General features: G+C 55.0%; 1 protein-coding gene across 1 annotated transcript; it reads left to right on the forward strand.

Annotated features, from left to right (window-relative positions):
* Positions 1-214: 214 nt before the first annotated feature.
* On the forward strand, positions 215-18,210 carry LOC133360335 (wee1-like protein kinase 1-A). The gene is made up of 11 exons (XM_061579002.1): positions 215-2,285; positions 6,542-6,699; positions 9,063-9,120; positions 10,092-10,267; positions 10,891-11,012; positions 11,798-11,938; positions 12,321-12,425; positions 12,893-12,978; positions 13,144-13,320; positions 13,693-13,838; positions 15,051-18,210. Exons 1-11 carry the CDS (start codon positions 1,062-1,064, stop codon positions 15,142-15,144), a joined length of 2,487 nt encoding a protein of 828 aa, XP_061434986.1. The 5' UTR covers positions 215-1,061; the 3' UTR covers positions 15,145-18,210.
* Positions 18,211-19,968: the final 1,758 nt, after the last annotated feature.

Consider the following 19,968-nt stretch of genomic DNA (forward strand, 5'->3'; position numbering starts at 1 on the left):
GGGGCTTGAGTGGGATGACGCGAGGTGGGCGGGGCTTGAGTGGGATGACGCGAGGTGGGCGGGGTTTAAGTAGACGTGGGCGGAGCTTAATTTGCAAGCGAACGCGCTCATTGGCCAGTCGAAACTAGCGAGCCACGCCTTTTAACGGACGCGCGCGCTTGAATGCGGCCTATATAAGGCGGTGGCGCCACACGTGTTTACCGCTCAACGTCGCGATAACTTTCAGAGTTTTAGTTTCGCGTTCTGGGTGTTATCCGGTACATTCTCATTCTCTCTGGTAGCAGGAGTGGTTGGCAGCGTTGGGGTGGGTGGAGGGAGCTGGTTACAACAGTTAGCGGTTTGCAAACGTGTGCTGTAACGAGTCCGGGTGAGTCGGATAACATTTGTGTGCGTATACTGCATGTGCAACATAATTGTGCATGTACAATATCTTGCAAGAGGTGTGTGTGTGCGCGTTGCAGCTAGTGAGTGCACGCCACTTGGCATTGTGCAAATGCACGTAGCGTAATCTGTGTGCTCGAGTGCGTTCTTAGATTGTGTGCATGCAGTCGAAAGAAAGTAGGTACGTACAGTACGTAACTTTGTAACCATTACCGTGTCGACTAATAAGTTGCGTGCAACTTTTGAACTACTTTGCTTGTCGTAGAAGTGGAACCCGGTTGGGGTGGTGAGTTCTGCAATTCCTCACGGTTTGTCAACTGCCAACAACCCCAACTGGCGGAGAGAAAAGTGGCAAAGTAAATGATATCTTGCCGGGGCAGGCTGACTAACAAAATTAATATTACATCTTTGGGGGGAGGGTTGAATTGGTCCGGGAAGATTTGTGAAACTTTTTTTTAAAGTTTTAGGAAAATAATAGGGTGGTAGGTAGTGTTTTTAAGGTGGTCACGGGGGGTATCTCGTCTGATTTTTTTTTTTTACACGAGCCAGCCGGTTTGGCACGATTGACAACCTACGTACGGTGCGAAAGAAGTTCAACATCAATTTTAGTAGTAGCAGCATCGGCAGCAGTATTTTCTGGTTAAGTTTAAGTAGAGTTGATACGTAACAAGAAGGAAATCATGAGTTACGGGGCCAGGCGTCAAATTTTGCGGCACATCGTCAACAACAGCAACAGTAGCAACAACAACAACAGCTACCACAGCAGCAGCAACAGTCGCATCAACAGCAGCAGGAGCAGGTCTAACCCCAGCACCAAGTCGACTTGCAACACCAAGGGAGCTCCCAGCAGCAAAGTGACCGGCAAGATTTCTAGCAGCATCACCAGATCCGACAGAATCAGCAACAGCAGCAGCCCCAGCAGCAGCAACAACATCACCAGATCCGAAAGAATCAGCAACAGCAGCAGTCCCAGCAGCAGCAACATCACCAGATCCGACAGAATCGACAACAGCAGCAGCCCCACCACCACCCCCAGATCCGACAGAATCAGCCCCACCACCACCACCACCAGCAGCATCATCACCAGATCCGACAGAATCAACATCAGCAGCAGCAGCAACATCCCCAGATCCGACAGAATCAACATCAGCAGCAGCAGCAAGATGAGATCTGGTGGCAGTAGCAGCGGCATCAGCAGCAGCAGCAACACGGTTGTGGTGGCTCGGAGGTTGGACTGGAGTCAGGATGAGGACAGCGGCTCCTCCACCGACGATTCCGCCTTCAACGAGGACAGTTTCTGCTCCCCTCCTGCCGCTATCCCACCGCCACCTCCACCACCAACACCACCACCATCGTCTCCTCCTTCACCACCACCACCATCAGCAGCAGCAGCACCACGCTCGGCAAGCCGCGTCGTCGTCCACCACCAACACCACCAGTGGCGTGCTTTCGACCCTATGCCGGCTGTGCCCTCTTCACCCGAAGATTCGCTGCTGAGCGGAGGCTCTCCCCCACCATTCTCCCACGGTGGCACCGACGATGACGACTGTGGTGGTGGTGGTGGTGGCGGTGGTGGTGGTGGTGGCACAGATTACAGGGGCGATGACTTTGCCGCAGCTCGTCGACTTGACAATTGTGGCGCTGGCGAAGGTGGCAGTGACGACGACGGTGGTGGTGGTGCCACCTCTGCTGATACTGCTATTGATGATGATGATGATGGCGGTGGCGGCACTGCTGATGAAGACGACAAGGAGAATCGGACCCCGCGTCGGCCCCGACCCCGATGGGGGTTCCAGGGTGTGGGGGGCAGTCCCGACGAGGTCGGGAGGTCATTGCGCCCCGAGTCGCCTCCGCACAAGACGATGCACAAACTGCGACTCATGGACTCGCCGCATTCTCCCAAGGTAAGCGACGCCGGTAATGTCATTTAAACATCTGGGCAGTTCATTGCTTCAAGCGAGGATGACTGCTGATGGGACACTGTATGTCAAAACCGGTGTTGGCATTTAAACATCTGGGCAGTTCAGCAGCATTGTTGGTTCAAGCGAGGCTGACTGCTGATGAGACACTGCATGTCAAAACCGGTGTTGGCATTTAAACATCTTGGCAGTTCATCAGCATTGTTGGTTCAAGCGAGGCTGACTGCTGATGAGACACTGCATGTCAAAACCGGTGTTTGCATTTAAACATCTTGGCAGTTCATCAGCATTGTTGGTTCAAGCGAGGCTGACTGCTGATGAGACACTGCATGTCAAAACCGGTATTTGCATTTAAACATCTTGGCAGTTCATCAGCATTGTTGGTTCAAGCGAGGCTGACTGCTGATGAGACACTGCATGTCAAAACCGGTGTTTGCATTTAAACATCTGGGCAGTTAATTGCTTCAAGCGAGCAGGACTCTGCTGATGAGACACTGCATGTCAAAACCGGTGTTGGAATTTAAACATCTGGGCAGTTCATTGCTTCAAGCGAGCATGACTCTGCTGATGAGACACTGCATGTCAAAACCGGTGTTGGAATTTAAACATCTGGGCAGTCCACCAGCATTGTTGGTTCATGCGAGCCTGCCTGCTGATGAGACGCTGCATGTTGAAACTGGCCCACAGTTTTCGCTTGTATTGAATGCCATGCTGACGAAATTATGCATTCCCACAAGGGTTGCGTTGCTGATGGGATCTGTAAGAAATGCTTGTATTTGTGTATGTGCATAGAGAAAGTCGTATGCTTACGGCTTGCTTACGTGTGCACAGACTGGTGTGTGTTATGGGTGCTCGCTAACAGCACTTGCCCCAACAGTCTGTTTAGGCTTTACGGGGGACCTTTGTCTTTGTGTGTTCGTACATACTGGTGTGTGTATGTATGTATAGACTGGTGTATGTGTACAGACTGGTGTGTTACAGGTTGTGTGTGTGTACAAACTGGTGTGTGTGTGTATGTACAGACTGGTGTATGTGTACAGACTGGTGTGCACACGTTGATGTTTGTTTACAGACTCGTGTGTTACAGGGATCTGTGTGTATGTACATACTAGTGTGTGTATGTATATACTGGTGTGTGTGTATGTACAGACTGGTGTGTGTGTTACAGGGATGTGTGTGTGTGTTACAGGGATGTGTGTGTATGCACAGACTGGTGTGTGTGTATGTACAGACTGGTGTGTGTGTGTGTTACAGGGATGTGTGTGTGTGTTACAGGGATGTGTGTGTGTTTGTTACAGGGATGTGTGTGTATGCACAGACTGGTGTGTGTGTATGTACAGACTGGTGTGTGTGTGTGTTACAGGGATGTGTGTGTGTTACAGGGATGTGTGTGTGTGTTACAGGGATGTGTGTGTGTCCGTTTGCTGTTTGAATGGAGAGCTCCCGTCTCCCGCCGTTGACTGCAGCCGACGCGGGTAGAGGCGGCACGCTGACACCCCCACCCACTCGGCAGCCTCCGATGCACCCACCGACCCCTACACTCAGACACCTACACTCAGACACCAACTCACCTGTACACTCATTGCCTGACTCAGCCACCCACCTACCCCTACACTCAGACACCAACTCACCTGTACACTCATTGCCTGACTCAGCCACCCACCTACCCCTACACTCAGACACCAACACACTCAGACACCAACTCACCTGTACACTCATTGCCTGACTCAGCCACCCACCCCTACACTTAGACACCAACACACCTGTACACTCATTGACTGATTTAGCCACCTACCCCTACCCTCAGACACCAACACACCTGTACACCCATTGCCTGACTCAGCCACCCACCCCTACACTCAGACACCCCTACACTCAGACACCAACACACCTGTACACTCATTGCCTGACTCAGCCACCCATCACACACCCATACACCAGCCCACCTGTACACTCATTGCCCGACTTAGCCACCTATCACACTAATTAACCTGTGCACTCACCCACTGATGAAGACACCCCATACGCTCACCCATACACAAACTCACCTGCACAAGACTCTGCCATGCATCCGCGCCACCCTCTGCTGGCCATAACGTGCAACAGTGTATGACTTGTGCGCTTTGCGTTTTCACCAGCGTGGTGAAGTATTGGCCAAATAAGCCGCACAGCATGGGAAGGCACGCATCCAGCAGTGGATTGGTAACACGGGCCGTGCGTGTCCATTCAACCACCAATGCACCGACCCACCCATACACTCACCGGCTGACTCACCCACTCGCTCACAACACTAACCCATTGACGTCTGCTGGCAGACTTTAACCAGCCATACACTCACCTGTCTGTACACCTGCGACACAGTTACGCATTGAACCGTTGACTCACCCTTCTACCGTAAAACTTACAGCCCCACCCGCAGACTCTCCTACGGAAAGTTTTGTCATTTTGTTATTTATAACCGGGATGAGTCTCATGTGCAAGTGTGACCTCATTGCTGCTGCTGTTGTGTGCGTGTGTAAATCCCAGTTAGCCGCTCGCTAACACCACTTGCCCCCCATACGTCAGTTCCGGCTATACGGGGGGTCTTTGTAATCTCAGTCGAGTAATTTGTACGAACATATTTTAGTATCGGCGCATTCGCCCATGCATTTAGAAATTAAAAAAGTGTTTCTATGCAGTCACCGACGATTGCCCACGATTTTGGGCTCGTAACACTTGCATTCACACAAGCCATACTGCGGGGCCAATTCGTCGTCGATTTGTCCAGGGTTAGAGCTTGTGTGTAAAATTTCACTTGCGGCGTGACGTGCCCTCCACCACGCGGCGATTCAAGTCGTCACGTGGTGGACAAAACGAGCCCCATTGATTTCGGTTTATTGAGCGAAAACCGGTAGCGTTGGGAAGCGAGCGGAATTCTTTGAAACCTTTTCTAAACGACATTTCGCTGGCGATGCGCACGCAGCCACCGTCGGGTTTTGAGCCAAGAGCTGAAATCTGGGGGGGGGGGAGGGAGTGATTGAAAAACTTGTGACCAGGTTTGGACCATAATGGAATTGTTACTTCGGCCTCCTGGGTCTCGTCCTGACGATGCTCGACGTAGCCACACACACGAGACGTCGTTGTATCCGATCACTACATTTTGTGAGAATTGTTCGTGAACTTCCCGGGGAGCTGGAACGATGAATGCTTAACTGGAGCGTTGTTTTAAACGCTTGTACAAAGTGCCGATTTGAGTTAGTTTTTTTTGCTTGCGTGGTGCGGTGGAGGATCGTGACGACACAACTTTGGTTAAAAAGAAAACCCGACACGTTAATCAATAGCGCTGCCTTGAAAAGAAGATAATGCGAGTATGCTGTGGCGTTTCAGGGCAAAGGCCCTTCTTCATAGCAGGCGGTCAAATGAGGCCAGATCGATACGTGGCGTCCTCCAAATATCTTTTGCGAGCAGTGGTGTCAGAATGGTGACCGCGTGGTTGATTCCACGTGCGCACGTGCACTGGCGGCGCTGGCTGGTGTGGTACTACGTGGACGTTGGTGGTGGTCTGTGGTCCCACCTGGGTGGCAGACGCCGGTAGGGCCTGGCTGAGAGGCGGTAGGCAGGAATCCGGGGACCGGGTCTTGCCACCGTCTCCCGTGCCGCCCTCCCCAGGACGCTGTTCACGCCTGCGAGCTCGCGTCTGTCGCTCTCTCGGGGTGGGATTAATTAAGAATAGAAACTTAACTACGTATTAGACTTTTTCTTTTTTTACCAGGCAAGGCCCACTGAGCTATATCGCTCTTTTTCAGAAGCGACCTGGCCACAAATGATACAGTAGTTCAGCGAAGTGGCTTATCGCGTGGACATTTATAGCAGCCATATTCTATAAGCGCGTGTTGATTCGAAACGTGGAGGGGAAAACCAGAAGACCTGGAGAAAAATCCACGCGACCACAGGGAGAACATGCAAACTTCAAATATATAGGCGTCAGGGTATGGATCAAATACACGACCTCCTGTATTCCAGGCGAGGTAATCGCTATTACTATGCAGTGGCTGTGAGTGTACGTCTATGGGTCTCTATGTATTCCTATCGGCCTCTATGCATCTCTATGTATCTCTATGGGTTTACTATGAGGTCCATAGTTTTGGTTGTATGTCTACACCACCCCCACGTGCGCCGTGCCGACTTTCACAGGTGCTACTCGCCAATGGCTCCTGCCCCAACAGTCGCTGTGTCTCTGTGTCTCTGTGTCCATGTCGCAGAGCCTGAGGCAGCTGGCGCGTGCGGGCGCCGGGTTCCGCTTGGGCGCCGGCCCCGCGCGGTCCACCCCCAAGGCGGGCCCCCGCATCAACTTTAACCCTTTCACGCCGGACTCGGTGGACGTGCTGCGGTCCTGCCTGCACAGGAGCCGCAAGAGGGAGTGAGTGGCTCGCAACGCACAGCTCTTCACATCCACCCCCCCAGGCCCCAGCTCCTCTGTCTGTTCGATTGTCTGTCTGTGTTTTGTGGGTTGACACTGCTGATACCAATGACCGGTAGTAGTGGTGTCAAGATCGGCCTCTGTGGAGGAGGAGGCTCGTGAAGGACGCTGCTGGGAAGTTGGAGGCAGTCGCCCTCCAGCAACAACGGAGGGCGGAGGAGCGACGCTCACAGCAGCGAGCGCAGCGCCGTGCGGCTAAAACGCAGCGAGGTGGCACAGTGGGGGGCACAGGTGGTGCATCAGCCGGTCATCTCACTCAGTCAAGCCATGGCAGCTGGGTCTGCTAGCGGGCATTGTACACTTCACGTGTGCAATCCGGGTTTGATTCCCACTCCTGGCCAACACCAGTGACGATTATCTGAACTGGTCCTGGGCCTCCCCTAGGTCGACTAAAATGAGTACCTGGCACGGTTGTGTAAAATATCGCCAATCGGGAGACAAAGGAAGCCGGGCGTGGTGCCGGCCACCCACTCCCTCGTGTGCCGTGCCGGCCTTGAGAGGTGCTCGCTAACAGCTCTTGCCCCAACGGTCTGTGAGGGCTACACGGGGGATCTTTGTCTTTGCGGGTTCGTCTTGTCTGTTTGTGGGTTTGTCTGTCCATCGGTCTATCTGTCCATATCGCCTGTCTGTGTGTGGGGTTGTTTGTCCACTTTACTGTAACCGCCTTCTCCTGGGAAGGGAGTTACACAGCCCATCTGTGCGGTGATCCACCAATCCTCGCTGCTGCTGCCCTCCACAGTGCTGCGTGGACACCAGCGCAATACCTTGAGATACAGACACCACAGAGCCCCCCGTACACAGAGCCCTCCCCCCTCCCACCCTTTGTGAGTCGCACCCGACTGCAGAAAGTCGATTCGGCTAATTTAGTTTTGTTGTCGAGTCAGCTTTAATTGATGAGGCCATGCAGCTGCTTCGTGCAGATTCCAACACCTGGCCGCCCTCTTCCTCACACTCGTGCCATTGCGGGCGGCGGGTGGGTGAATGGGTGGTATGTGGGTTGGTGAGTGTGTGGGGTCGGTGGGGATGGGTTTTGTGAGTGGGTGGGTGGGTGGTTGGGTTGGTGACTGTGTGTGGTCGGTAAAGATGGGTTTGGTGAGTGGGTGGGTGGGTTGGTGAGTGTGGGGTCCGTTGGGATGGGTTTGGGTTGGTGAGTGGGTGATGGGTGGTTTGGCGAGTGGGCGAGTGGGTTTGTGGGTGGGATAGTTGTAGTTTGATGAGTATGTGGGGTGGGTGTCGATGGGTTTTGGTAGGCGAGTGGGTTGTGGTAAGTGGTTGGGTGAGTGTGTGGGTGTATTAGAATGGATGTAGATTGATTAGTGGGTGGGATCGATTGTGGTTGTGAATTGGTGAGTGGGTGGGTATAGGAAATATATGGCCTTGCGGGTGGGTGTGTAGGTGAGTTGACTGAGTAGGAGACCTTGGCCAATTATAATCGTAATTTCGCGTATGATTCTACAGCGAATTGCAATGACAATGTTGCTTGTAATTTGAGCAAAACATTTGCTACAACCGTACTTATAATTGACCGCGGGTCTGTATGTGAAGGACGTGACTGGTGTACGCGGTGGGTTTGAGTGGGTGGGTCGGTGGGTGGGTGTTTGTGTGTTGGCAGGGGGGTGGGTGGCTACTGCCAGGCGCTGGCAGCTGTCACATGTCGCACCCCTGCACCGCATGTCGCACGTCCTGGCTAATCGCTAACATGTGGCCTCCGACCCCTTGCTGCAGGGCAGGGCACGGGCCTTCAAATGAGCTCCCGGGCATGCAAGGGCAGCACATTTCGCTTTGTTTGCCCGCGACCGTTTATTGATCCCGCTAACGTGGACTAACAACTCTGGTCCTCGCTGACGGCCTTTGAACCGGACTTGGTTTGCGGGTCACCGGTTCAATTCCTCGCCCCCCAACGAGGGGGGGGGGTCAAGGGGGTCAAGGTTGGGCCGTGTTTCCGTGCAGGCTCCGCGTGTGTAAGAAGTGAAGCGTCGGAGCCTTCCCACACGGATGAGAAATAGGAAACCAAAAAATTCGAGCTTAAAACGCCGTTCGATTTTTTTTTTTTCTCCCAAATCCCATCGCAGTTGAGCTCTCGGCGTCGTGTCTCCTTTTTGCGGTGTAACGCGCCCCGCCGGCGTTTACCGGGGCGGCCTGCCGGGGGTTCGAACCGCGGAACTCCTGCAGCTGGCGCTCCCCGTTGAGACTGTTGCGCCCGCGGCGTACCGTGCGCGCCCCCCGTACCGCCTGCACCCCCTCTTCTCCCCACCTCGTTTGCGCCCCGCGTCACGGTCCCTCTCCCACTGTACCGTCCGCAGGAGCGATGACGACCGGATGGACAGAACGTCACAAGACGAGTGCCCGAATCCACCCAAGGTAACCGATGAATGGAACTCTTGCGGGCCGACAACCCGAACCTAGATTGCATTCATAATACAGGTGTTTTTTTGGGTTGGATCACGTAAATATGTAAATGTGTCGTGAAAGCCACCACCACCCGACACAGCCAATTAGGAAGGTTTGTCACGTAAGCAGAACGTGCCAATTCGTTACGAGTACAGCACTAGTGTATAGTGTAGTGAATAATAGTGTAGTGTATAGTGTAGTATACTAGTACAGCACACCGGTGTGTTGGAGGGCCAAGCCACAACATCTATAATCGGAGTACGACGTTTCGCCAGTCATTATAACCAGGCATCATCAGGCGGACAGCCAGATTTGTGGAGAAGTCAATCTGTGTCGGGTGGTGGAGGCTTTAACGACACATTTATATATTCACTCGATCTAACCTAACAAACCTGTATTATGAATATTGGTAGAGAAAGCCTGCTGTTTAACGAGATTGCATTATTTTCTGCGGCGGAACAGGAAGTTGATTCGTAAACCGATTTTGACCTGGTTTTGCCTTGTAACTGAGCATGTATCTCTCTTGATGCCTTTATCATCATCATCATCGTGGTCTTTCTACTGCTGGATGAAGAACAACGTGACGTTTCTAAGCCTGCGTTGGTTTTCTGACGCACGCGTTTTAAATTCCGCTCGTGCGTCTCCACCACCGCACTTCGCCGCCTATTTAGGTTTTGTTCCATTTTCTATTTTACTGAATTACTTTTCGTGATTTGCTTGACTTCTCTATACTTTGCACTCGTATCGTGTTGTTTTGTTTGGCCCGCCCATACTGCATCGCGTGCTTTCAGATGCGCTTCTGCGGCCGTCTGTAACCCGCCCCCCCTTCTCGTATTAGGAATCCACTGCATTTTAAATCATCTAGATTGAAAAACCAATTTCTGTACAACTGCTTTTTGTCTTTTGTTCGTTGTCCTTCCCCCGCTGCCGCGCGTGTGCAGCGCATGATGAGCATGCGGGAGGCGGAGATGATGTCGCGCTTCTCCACCGAGTTCCACGAGCTGGGCGCGCTGGGACACGGCCACTTTGGCTCCGTGTCGCGCTGCGTCAAGCGCCTCGACGGCTGCGTCTACGCGGTCAAGCGATCGCGTCGGCCCGTCGCACGCTCTGCCGACGAGTAAGAGGCCCTTCGCTCGATCGCCCACGCGCTCACTCGCTCGCCCACACGCTCGCCCACACGCTCGCCCACACGCTCGCCCACACGCTCGCTCGCCCACACGCTCGCTCGCCCACACGCTGGCCCATACGCTCATTCGCTAGCTCGCCCATTCGCTCGATCGCCCACGCGCTCACTCGCTCGCCCACATGCTCGCCCATTCGCTCGATCGCCCACACGCTCACTCGCTCGCCCACATGCTCGCCCACACGCTCATTCGCTAGCTCGCCCATTCGCTCGATCGCTCACTCGCTCGCCCACACGCTCGCCCACACGCTCATTCGCTCGCTCGCCCATTCGCTCGATCGCCCACGCGCTCACTCGCTCGCCCACACGCTCATTTGCTAGCTCGCTCATTCGCTCGATCGCCCACGCGCTCATTTGCTTGCCCACATGCTCGTCCACACGCTCATTCGCTCGCTCCCCCGTCCACCCAGTCGCTCAGATGCCCACATGCTCGCTCACCCGTTCTCTCATCTGCCGTTCGCTCACTCGGTGAAGGTGTTGATCATGGTGGTGATTCTGGTGGCAGTGATGATGTTGGAGTGGTCCTGACTGGAACGGTGGTTGTGGTGGTGGTGCAGGCAGAGTGCGCTACGTGAGGTGTGCGCCCACGCGGTGCTGGGGCAGCACCCCCACGTGGTCCAGTACTACTCGGCCTGGGCCGAGGAAGACCACATGTACATCCAGAACGAGTACTGCAGCGGTACGCACACACACCACGCTTCCCGCTCGTACCACACGTACTACACGCACCGCACGTACCACACGTACCACACGTACCACGCATACCACACACACCGCACGTACCACGCGTACCACACGCACTGCACGTACCACACGTACCACGCATACCACACACACCGCACGTACCACGCGTACCACACGCACTGCACGTACCACACGTACCACGCATACCACACACACCGCACGTATCACACGTACCTCACGTACCTCACGTACCACACGCACCGCACGTACCGCACGTACCGCACGTACCACAGGTGTGGCACCTCCGATTAGCACGGTTGGCTATGTTGGTGCCATAGACGTTCTACAAGCATACGCATGCACACACACACACCACGCGTACATCCAGAACGAGTACTGCAGCGGTTTGCACGCACGCGCGTATCACACATACCTCACATACCACGCTTACACACGCGCTCGCACCACATGTAAGCACGCACACGTACGTACACTCCACATCCAGAATGAGCACCGCAGCGATGTTTTTCTGCACCAACGCCAGTGAAGATTATCTGAACCGGTCCTGGGCCTCCCCTAAGTCGACTCGGCCTCAAATGAGTACCTGGCGCGTCGTGTAAACATCGCCACTGGGGAGGCAAAGGCGGCCGGGAGTGCCGTGCCGTCCGTCATAGGTGCTGCTACTCACTGACAGCACTTGCCCCAACAGTATGTTGAGGCTATACGGGGTGGGGGGGGGATCTTTGTCTTTACTTACACGTGTGCGCGTTCCGCATGTAGGTGGGAGCGTGACGGACGCCCTGCTGCGCTCCCCGGGCCACGCGTTCCCCGAGTGGCGAGTGCGGCGGATGCTGCTGCACGTGGCGCGGGGTCTGCGCTACATCCACAGTCTGGGCCTCGTGCACATGGACATCAAGCCCAGTGAGCCCAGCCGCCCACCCCCTGAGTGGCGCCTCCACGCCCTGCCACCTCGTCAGCTAGCCACTTACCCACCCAGCCAGTCAGGCACTTGCCCAGCCAGTCAGCCACCCACCCAGTCAACCAGCCAGCCACCTATCTGCCCACTCACCCAGCCAGCCATCCACCCACCACCGACTGATCCACCCATCCATCCATCCACCAACCACCCAATCAGTCAGCCACCCAGCCAACCACCCACACAGAGTCACAGTCGCACCGTGGGATGGTAGAATGCCGCATCTGCAGCGTGATGCTCATGATTACTCAACAATGGGGGAGCTTAGCTCGAGATGAGTTTGACCGGAGCGTTTCTCTGTACACCCCCCACTCCGTGCGGCGCCAGGTAACATCTTCATCGCCCAGAGGACGCTGTCGTCCGAGCTGGAGGAGGGGGAGCCGCAGAGCGACGCGGGGAGCGTGGGAGAGTCTCGAGACGTCTACAAGATCGGTGGGGACACGCACACGTGGACACACAGACAAAGACAAAGACCCCCCGTGTCGCCTGAATGGAGACCGTCGGGGCAAGTGATGTTAGCGAGCACCTACGAAGGCCGGAACTACACACTGAGGGGGTGGGTGGCCCGCAGCCATTCCCGGCCGCCTTTGTCTCCCCAGTGGCGATGTTTACACTCCCCACCAGGTACTCATTTGAGGCTGAGTCGACCTAGGGGGAGGTCCGTAAGCAGTTTCTATATTCCTCACCCGACTTTGGTCGCGAGCGGAAATCAAACTCTGGTCACGGGGGGGGGGGGGGGGGGGGGAGGGTGCGTCGCGACACGCGACACCCAGCCTGAGTGACGTCACCACCGGGAGGGACCACGTCGTCGCCGCCGCTGTTGTCATCACCGAACGTCCATCATCGCCGTGTCTCCCTCCTTCCTCCGCCACCACCCCCCCCCACCACCCCCCTATCAGGTGACCTGGGTCACGTGACGCGGGTGAACAGCCGCCACGTGGAGGAGGGCGACTCGCGGTTCCTGGCGCTGGAGGTGCTGCAGCCGGTGAGCGCACGGACGATTCGATTCGACGGACTTGTCACCTGCCGTATATCCGCAACTCCGATGAGCACGGTTGGCTGCGTACGGTGCGAAAAAAAATTGACGTACGTGCATACATCTTAGCCATCCTCTCACGAGCCGCCACCCCTCCCTCCTTACCCCGAGCAGGACTACTCTGCGTCGCCGCAGGCGGACGTGTTCGCGCTGGCGCTCAGCGCGGTGGTGGCCGCCGGCGGAGGTCCCCTGCCCCGGAACGACGTCGCCTGGAACCGGATCCGGCAGGGGTGGCTGCCGGAGGGGGCGGCCGTGGCGTCCCTGTCGCTGGAGCTGCGCACCCTCCTCACGGTGAGAGGGCGAGCGAGAGAGAAGCAACGCGCGGCAGAGGTCGCAACCGGGTACCCGATACCCGTACCCTACTCGATACCCGGCTACCCCTACCCGGCCGGGTACGGGTACCCGTTTGCGACCCTCGTGCGGCCGGGTACGGATAAGGAATCAAAACCCGTTTGCGACCTCTGACGCGCGGGCGCGGAGACAAAGATCCCTCCGCGTGGCCTTCAGCGGAACGTTGGGGCGAGCGCGGTGTGGATTTTGATCAGTTGTGTCCGGTTGACCGAGCGCCACGCACGCTCGCACCGGGTGTCAATTTTAAAGCCGTGTACCGTCTCGCCCACTGTGCCCCCCCCCCCCCCCCCGTGTACCCCCCCACCCACGCAGGCCATGGTGAGACCCACGGCGGGGGAGCGGCCCTCCACGGGGGAGCTGTGCTGCCACCCGGCGCTGTGCGGCGCCGCGGTTTGCAGCGTGCGGTCGCTGCGCCGCGCACTGTCGTGCGAGCGCCTCAAGAACGCGCACCTGCGCAGGTGAGGGAGACGAAGGATTTGTACGCCCACGCTTCTTCCCCTGGCCGGCGTACTCTCTCCACTATTTTCTCGCGCTCTCTCTTCTCCCGCTCTCCCTTTCTCGTTCTCTCTCTCTCTCTCTAGTGCAGAGGTCGGCAACCTGCGGCTCCGGTGCCGCCATGCGGCTCTTGTTTGTCAAGGACTGCTCGTCTCGTATTGACGTGCATCGCGGCTCTTGAAATGTATATGGTGTGGACCAATCCGTTTCAGAGACACGGCACATACTGTCAGAGCATGTTTTTTGTTTGTTTGCATGTTCACCACAAGTATATGTGGTTAATGCAGACATGATTCCTTGCAAAGGTTTCAGTTTGGTGTTTTAACATCTTAACACACCTGTTTATTGCCAGAAAGGGGAAAAACCCTATTATCATTATATATTAGATTTGAAGAAAAAATAGTCTCTTGTTATTTTGGCCACCGGGCCCTGCTCGCTGCAGTCCCCTGGCTCGTCCGTGAACTCCCCGGCGGTTCGGCGCCTGCATCCAAGCACAGGCAAAGATTCCCCAGCCCTCCTCGTTGTAGCCTCTGCGGAGCAAGTGCTGTTAGCGAGCACCCTACGACCGCGAAGGACGCCACGGCGCACGAGGGGAAGGCGTGGACATTGTCGGCAGCCTTTGTCTCCCCGCCGCTCACGTGTTTGTTTGCACGTCGCGCCGGCGGGCGCTCATTTAGGGCCGATCCGACCCCAGTGCCGGCTTGCAGGTTTTTTATTTTTGTTGCTGCTGCCACCGATGGTAGCCGTGAGCGGGAATGGAACTCGGGTCGCCGGGTTCGCGACGCGGTACTTGGCGCACTGCCCAGCGCGCACCTGTGCTCTCTCTATCTCTCTTCGCCATCCGTCAGAGTCAAAAGCGATTTGCCGCTCAGATGGGCGTTGACGCAGAGCTCCTCCCCAGTGGTGGAAACGTTCATTTGACGGCAGGATGGGGGCGGTGGGGGGGCGAGTCTCGCCATAGGCCAACCGCTGTTGATTTTGATGCAGATTGATGATGATGATGATGATGGGCCCAGTCAAACCCCAACCAGGATTTGAATTTTAAATCCTTGCGATTACAAGGCGCTTGCTCTGCCGGCCGCTGAGCGAGCCCCCAACATCGGTCTGTGAATGATGTCTCCATTGACTAACCGTCTCTCCCACCACTTCTCTCTCTTTATTTCTTTCTCTCTCAGAGAGCTGCAGTTGCTGATGTCCAAGGAACGTTGCCCCAGCGACCGTAAGGGAGTCGCGGGCAGATTACGCCGTTCGAGCAGCCTGACTCCCTGACACTCGTCCACGTGTTCCAGCAGACGGGAAGTGACGGAGACACGGATTCTGGCACCGTGGAGATCGTGGGTTCGGAGGCGTTTTTTTACGTGTAATATGTCTTGATAAATATGTACATAATGTGTTCTTTTTCAACAATTGAGAGTACCTAGCAGATGTCGTCGAATTCCACACAACAGATAAGTAGACCGCACGACAGCTTTTAGAATCGTTAGTGCGCACGCGCGCAGTCTCCGATCGCGCGCAGATCAATCGGCGTGCGTGTGTAATGTTCCGTTCGGGAGATGTTTTTAGTTGATGTTTTAATTTATTTAATCTGGCTTAGCCTGAAAGTCTGGCCTCGAGTTTTGTTTTACTTTGGTACTGTTGTCACCGTGAGAGCCCGTTTTCCCGACGTAATGTGAGTCTGCTCACCTGACGGAGGTGTGTAAATAGGTCTCCTTTTGACCTCCTGAAACACTGAGCACACAATTGCACAGTGAGAGAGAAGTTTGGTTTTAGATTCTGGAAAGAGTTGTGCCTTCGTATATATGTGAGAATCAATTCCCGAGGTGCCTTCATTCGGCAAGGGCTGGTGGTGTGGCGTGTTTTATGCTTTTTTAACCCAGGGTTGAAAGTGTTAATGCCTCTGTCTGTAGCAGCTGAGGTTGGGGGGGGGGGGTAGGGTTATGATAATTCCCGTAACGTTGATTTATATCAATGAAAAATATTTTGTTGTAACGTTTGCATTGCTGTTCCGGGGGGAACTTGTCCCGAGATAAAACCGGCCATGTTGATCAAGGCAAGGCCGCTATTCAAGTCCCGGTGGGTCATCTCCCGCAAACTGAAATTTGCGTGGTTGGCTACGTACGGTGGGAAAGAAATTTAATGTACATACATCGCGGCCTACCGCTTTCCATGAGCCTGCCACGAGCGCTGTCGTTATTATTACCGTTGGACTTGCGTTGGAAAGGGTCGCAGAATCTATGCGTACCCCTGGTTGTTATTGCCAAACTCGTGAGAAGGCCCGGTGCGTTTTAATAACGCCACCAAACCTTTTGAAGCGAAGTTTGCATTTTGATTTTGTGTTTTTTTTGTAATGTAATTTGTGGAACTCTCTCCCGAAAAATGTGAATTCCACAGGGGGTGGTTTAGGTGAGAGGCTAACCAACAGCTGACGTCAGTGTAGGGTTTGCCCGCGGTGTTGAACAGTGCGATTTATAATAATGTCCTGTCTCGCATTTTCCAAACTAAATTCGTATCGCGATTATCGTCGACGCGGCGCTGACCGTATATGCCGCTGGGCGGGTTTCGACGCCGGCGGCCGCCCTGGTTAAAACTCCTGGCGAGGTACCCGCTGCTGCAACGGCCGTCAACATACGCGCCGTCCGACTCGCGGTGAGCGTTTAAAAGGTCCCGTGGCATTGTTCGCAAAAAGAGATGGCCATCTGTGCGTCCGGCGACGCGGCACGCGTTTGGAAAATTGGCACCGCAAATTACTCGGGTGGTGGGGGGGGAGGAACCGCGTAGAGACATCGCCCACCCCTATTGCAGAGACTTTCCTCGGTAGGTAAGTCTCGTCGCTCAAATTTACTTTGTCGTGAAGATTACGGAATTGTAAAGTTGCAGTGATTTAGTTAAGTGACCATCCTCACTGGAGGTCCGGCAAAACGCAAATGCGATGGACATTGTGAAGCACAGTGACAAAGCTGCGGGGAGATTTGACGTCACGATCATCTTCACGCCATCAATCGTTTTGTAGCCTTGAGCTTAGTTTTTTATTGTGTCTTTAAGAGCGACGCGCGCGACGTTTTGCCAAACGGGTGCTGGTGATTGCAATGACAATCGTCTGAAAGGAGTCTTGCGTTGCATTGGTGTCGTTTGTTTGCTCGCGTTTTCTGCCGTAGCCTCGCTTTGTTATTTATTACTTGGCCCTTGTGGCCTTGAGCTGTTATTTAACGAACGGTGTTGTGTTGAGGTTGTGCACTGCGCAGTTTATTTTCGCCCCCTCACCGCGCTCCGCGGGAAGTTGGGTCTCGTTGCCGGATTGCCAACGGCGGCCGCTGCCGAGGGAGGTGACGAAACGGTGCCGCACGGCTTCGGTCGCTGTGGTGCTCGTCACACGCTGCGTCATTGGCACCGCGGTGACTATGAGATGTTAACTGCCTCGCCTGGTATGGAGGAGGTGGGGTGGGTTCGATCCCGACCCTGACACCTGCTGCATATTTGGAGTTTGCTGTGTCTCCCTTCCCATGGTCGCGTGGACTTTTCTCCAGTTCCTCTGGTTTTTGCTTTCGTATTTAGAATTTTCACGTGTTGTTGAACTATCACATGTGGCAAGGTTGCTTCTGAAAAAGAGCTGCGTCGCTCAGTGGGCCTTACCTGGTGAAATAAAAATAGTTTAGTTTAACGAGTAAAATGAATTTCCTACTCAAATGAGCGTGAAGGCATTGGTGCACGTGTAGCGTTTACAGCCCTGCAGAGCCAGCGGTGGGAATTCTACATTCCTGGTTCGCCCGGTTCTGCAATTGGTCGATCGGCAAGTCGCATGCGGTGGGTTAAAGTGTGGGTAATCCCCACATCTTCTTCCAAGGCAATCTGGCCAACGTTGAAGCGTAGGCCAAGATAAGCTCTCGATGGGCTCTCCTTTAACTAGTGAGGGGCTGTACCTAGCTAGCGCTGTGCCTTTAGCTAACTAGTGCTGCAAAAAAAGTACCGTTCGGGACTTCAAATGCTGATGATGGTGATGATGATTTTGAATGCGTTTGAAATGGGCACGGTATGAATCGAAGCCCGTGACGTTTTGCAACTGATCTGCAAGTGACTTTGAAGTTTACGCCGTTCTCCTGCAATGTGCCTTGACGAAGCGGAGGCAAGAAAATTCTTGAAAGGGTTGTTTGACGCCCGGTCTGCAGACGTCAAAGCCACGTGGCCTTAAGTGCAAGTTGTACGGCGTTCAGATTTAGACGTTTTTGAATGTGGACTCAAAGAGACCCTGTCCCTTTCGCGAGCTGCCGATCAAAGTCGATGTTGTTTTGGTCTGTTGTTTTTCTTGTGGACGTATTTACAATAAATCATCTTATTACAGTTGTGTCTTGTTTGTGTAAAGACGACTTCAACGCACTTCTCTTGAGATGGGTTCTTTATTTAAGGAGTCACGTGCTCACCCCCGAACCGGCGAAGACCCCACTGCAACAGCCTCGAGTCTCCCACGCATCTCCCTTTTATATGCAGTCTGAGGCCATACCCCCATTCCCAAGCCTTCTTGCTTGTTCGAGACCGCTCGCTCTACCAGCAGACTCCACCGTCCTCTTCCGTCACCTGGCCACGCTCCTATTCTCGATCATTCCCATAGCCACCAGTCCATTCGCACTGCAGGCCGACTCCCCTGGCATTACCTCCCATGGCCACTAGTCCCTTCGCACTGCAGGCTGACTCCCCTAGCATTACCTCCCATGGCCACTAGTCCATTCGCACTGCAGGCTGACTCCCCTGGCATTACCTCCCATGGCCACTAGTCCATTCGCACTGCAGGCTGACTCCCCTGGCATTACCTCCCGTGGCCACCAGTCCACTCACACTGCAGGCTGACTCCCCTGTCATTACCTCCCGTGGCCACCAGTCCACTCGCACTGCAGGCTGACTCCCCTGGCATTACTTCCCGTGGCCACTAGTCCATTCACACTGCAGGCTGGCTCCCCTGTCATTACCTCCCGTGGCCACTAGTCCATTCGCACTGCAGGCTGACTCCCCTGTCATTACCTCCCGTGGCCACTAGTCCACTCACACTGCAGGCTGACTCCCCTGGCATTACTTCCCGTGGCCACTAGTCCACTCGCACTGCAGGCTGACTCCTCTGGCATTACCTCCCGTGACCACTAGTCCATTCGCACTGCAGGCTGACTCCTGGCATTACCTCCCGTGGCCACTAGTCCATTTGCACTGCAGGCTGACTCCCCTGGCATTACTTCCTGTGGCCACTAGTCCACTCACACTGCAGGCTGACTCCTCTGGCATTACCTCCCATGGCCACCAGTCCACTCACACTGCAGGCTGACTTCCCTGGCATTACCTCCCGTGGCCACTAGTCTACTCACACTGCAGGCTGACTCCCCTGGCATTACTTCCCGTGGCCACTAGTCTATTCGCACTGCAGGCTGACTCCCCTGGCATTACCTCCCGTGGCCACTAGTCTACTCACTGCAGGCTGACTTCCCTGGCATTACCTCCCGTGGCCACCAGTCTACTCACACTGCAGGCTGACTTCCCTGGCATTACCTCCCGTGGCCACTAGTCCACTCACACTGCAGGCTGACTCCCCTGGCATTACTTCCCGTGGCCACTAGTCTATTCGCACTGCACGCTGACTCCCCTGGCATTACCTCCCGTGGCCACTAGTCCACTCACACTGCAGGCTGACTCCCCTGTCATTACCTCCCGTGGCCACCAGTCCACTCACACTGCAGGCTGACTCCCCTGGCATTACCTCCCGTGGCCACTAGTCCACTCACACTGCAGGCTGACTCCCCTGTCATTACTTCCCGTGGCCACTAGTCCACTCACACTGCAGGCTTACTCCCCTGGCATTACCTCCCGTGGCCACCAGTCCACTCACAATGCAGGCTGACTCCCCTGGCATTACCTCCCGTGGCCACTAGTCCACTCACACTGCAGGCTGACTCCCCTGGCATTACTTCCCGTGGCCACTAGTCCACTCACACTGCAGGCTGACTCCCCCTGTCATTACCTCCCGTGGCCACTAGTCCACTCACAATGCAGGCTGACTCCCCTGTCATTACCTCCCGGGGCCACTAGTCTATTCGCACTGCAGGCTGACTCCCCTGG

Source organism: Lethenteron reissneri, chromosome 68, assembly GCF_015708825.2.
Source record: "Lethenteron reissneri isolate LAM-NWPU_2019-01 chromosome 68, ASM1570882v1, whole genome shotgun sequence".
Classification (NCBI taxonomy): Eukaryota; Metazoa; Chordata; class Hyperoartia; order Petromyzontiformes; family Petromyzontidae; genus Lethenteron; species Lethenteron reissneri.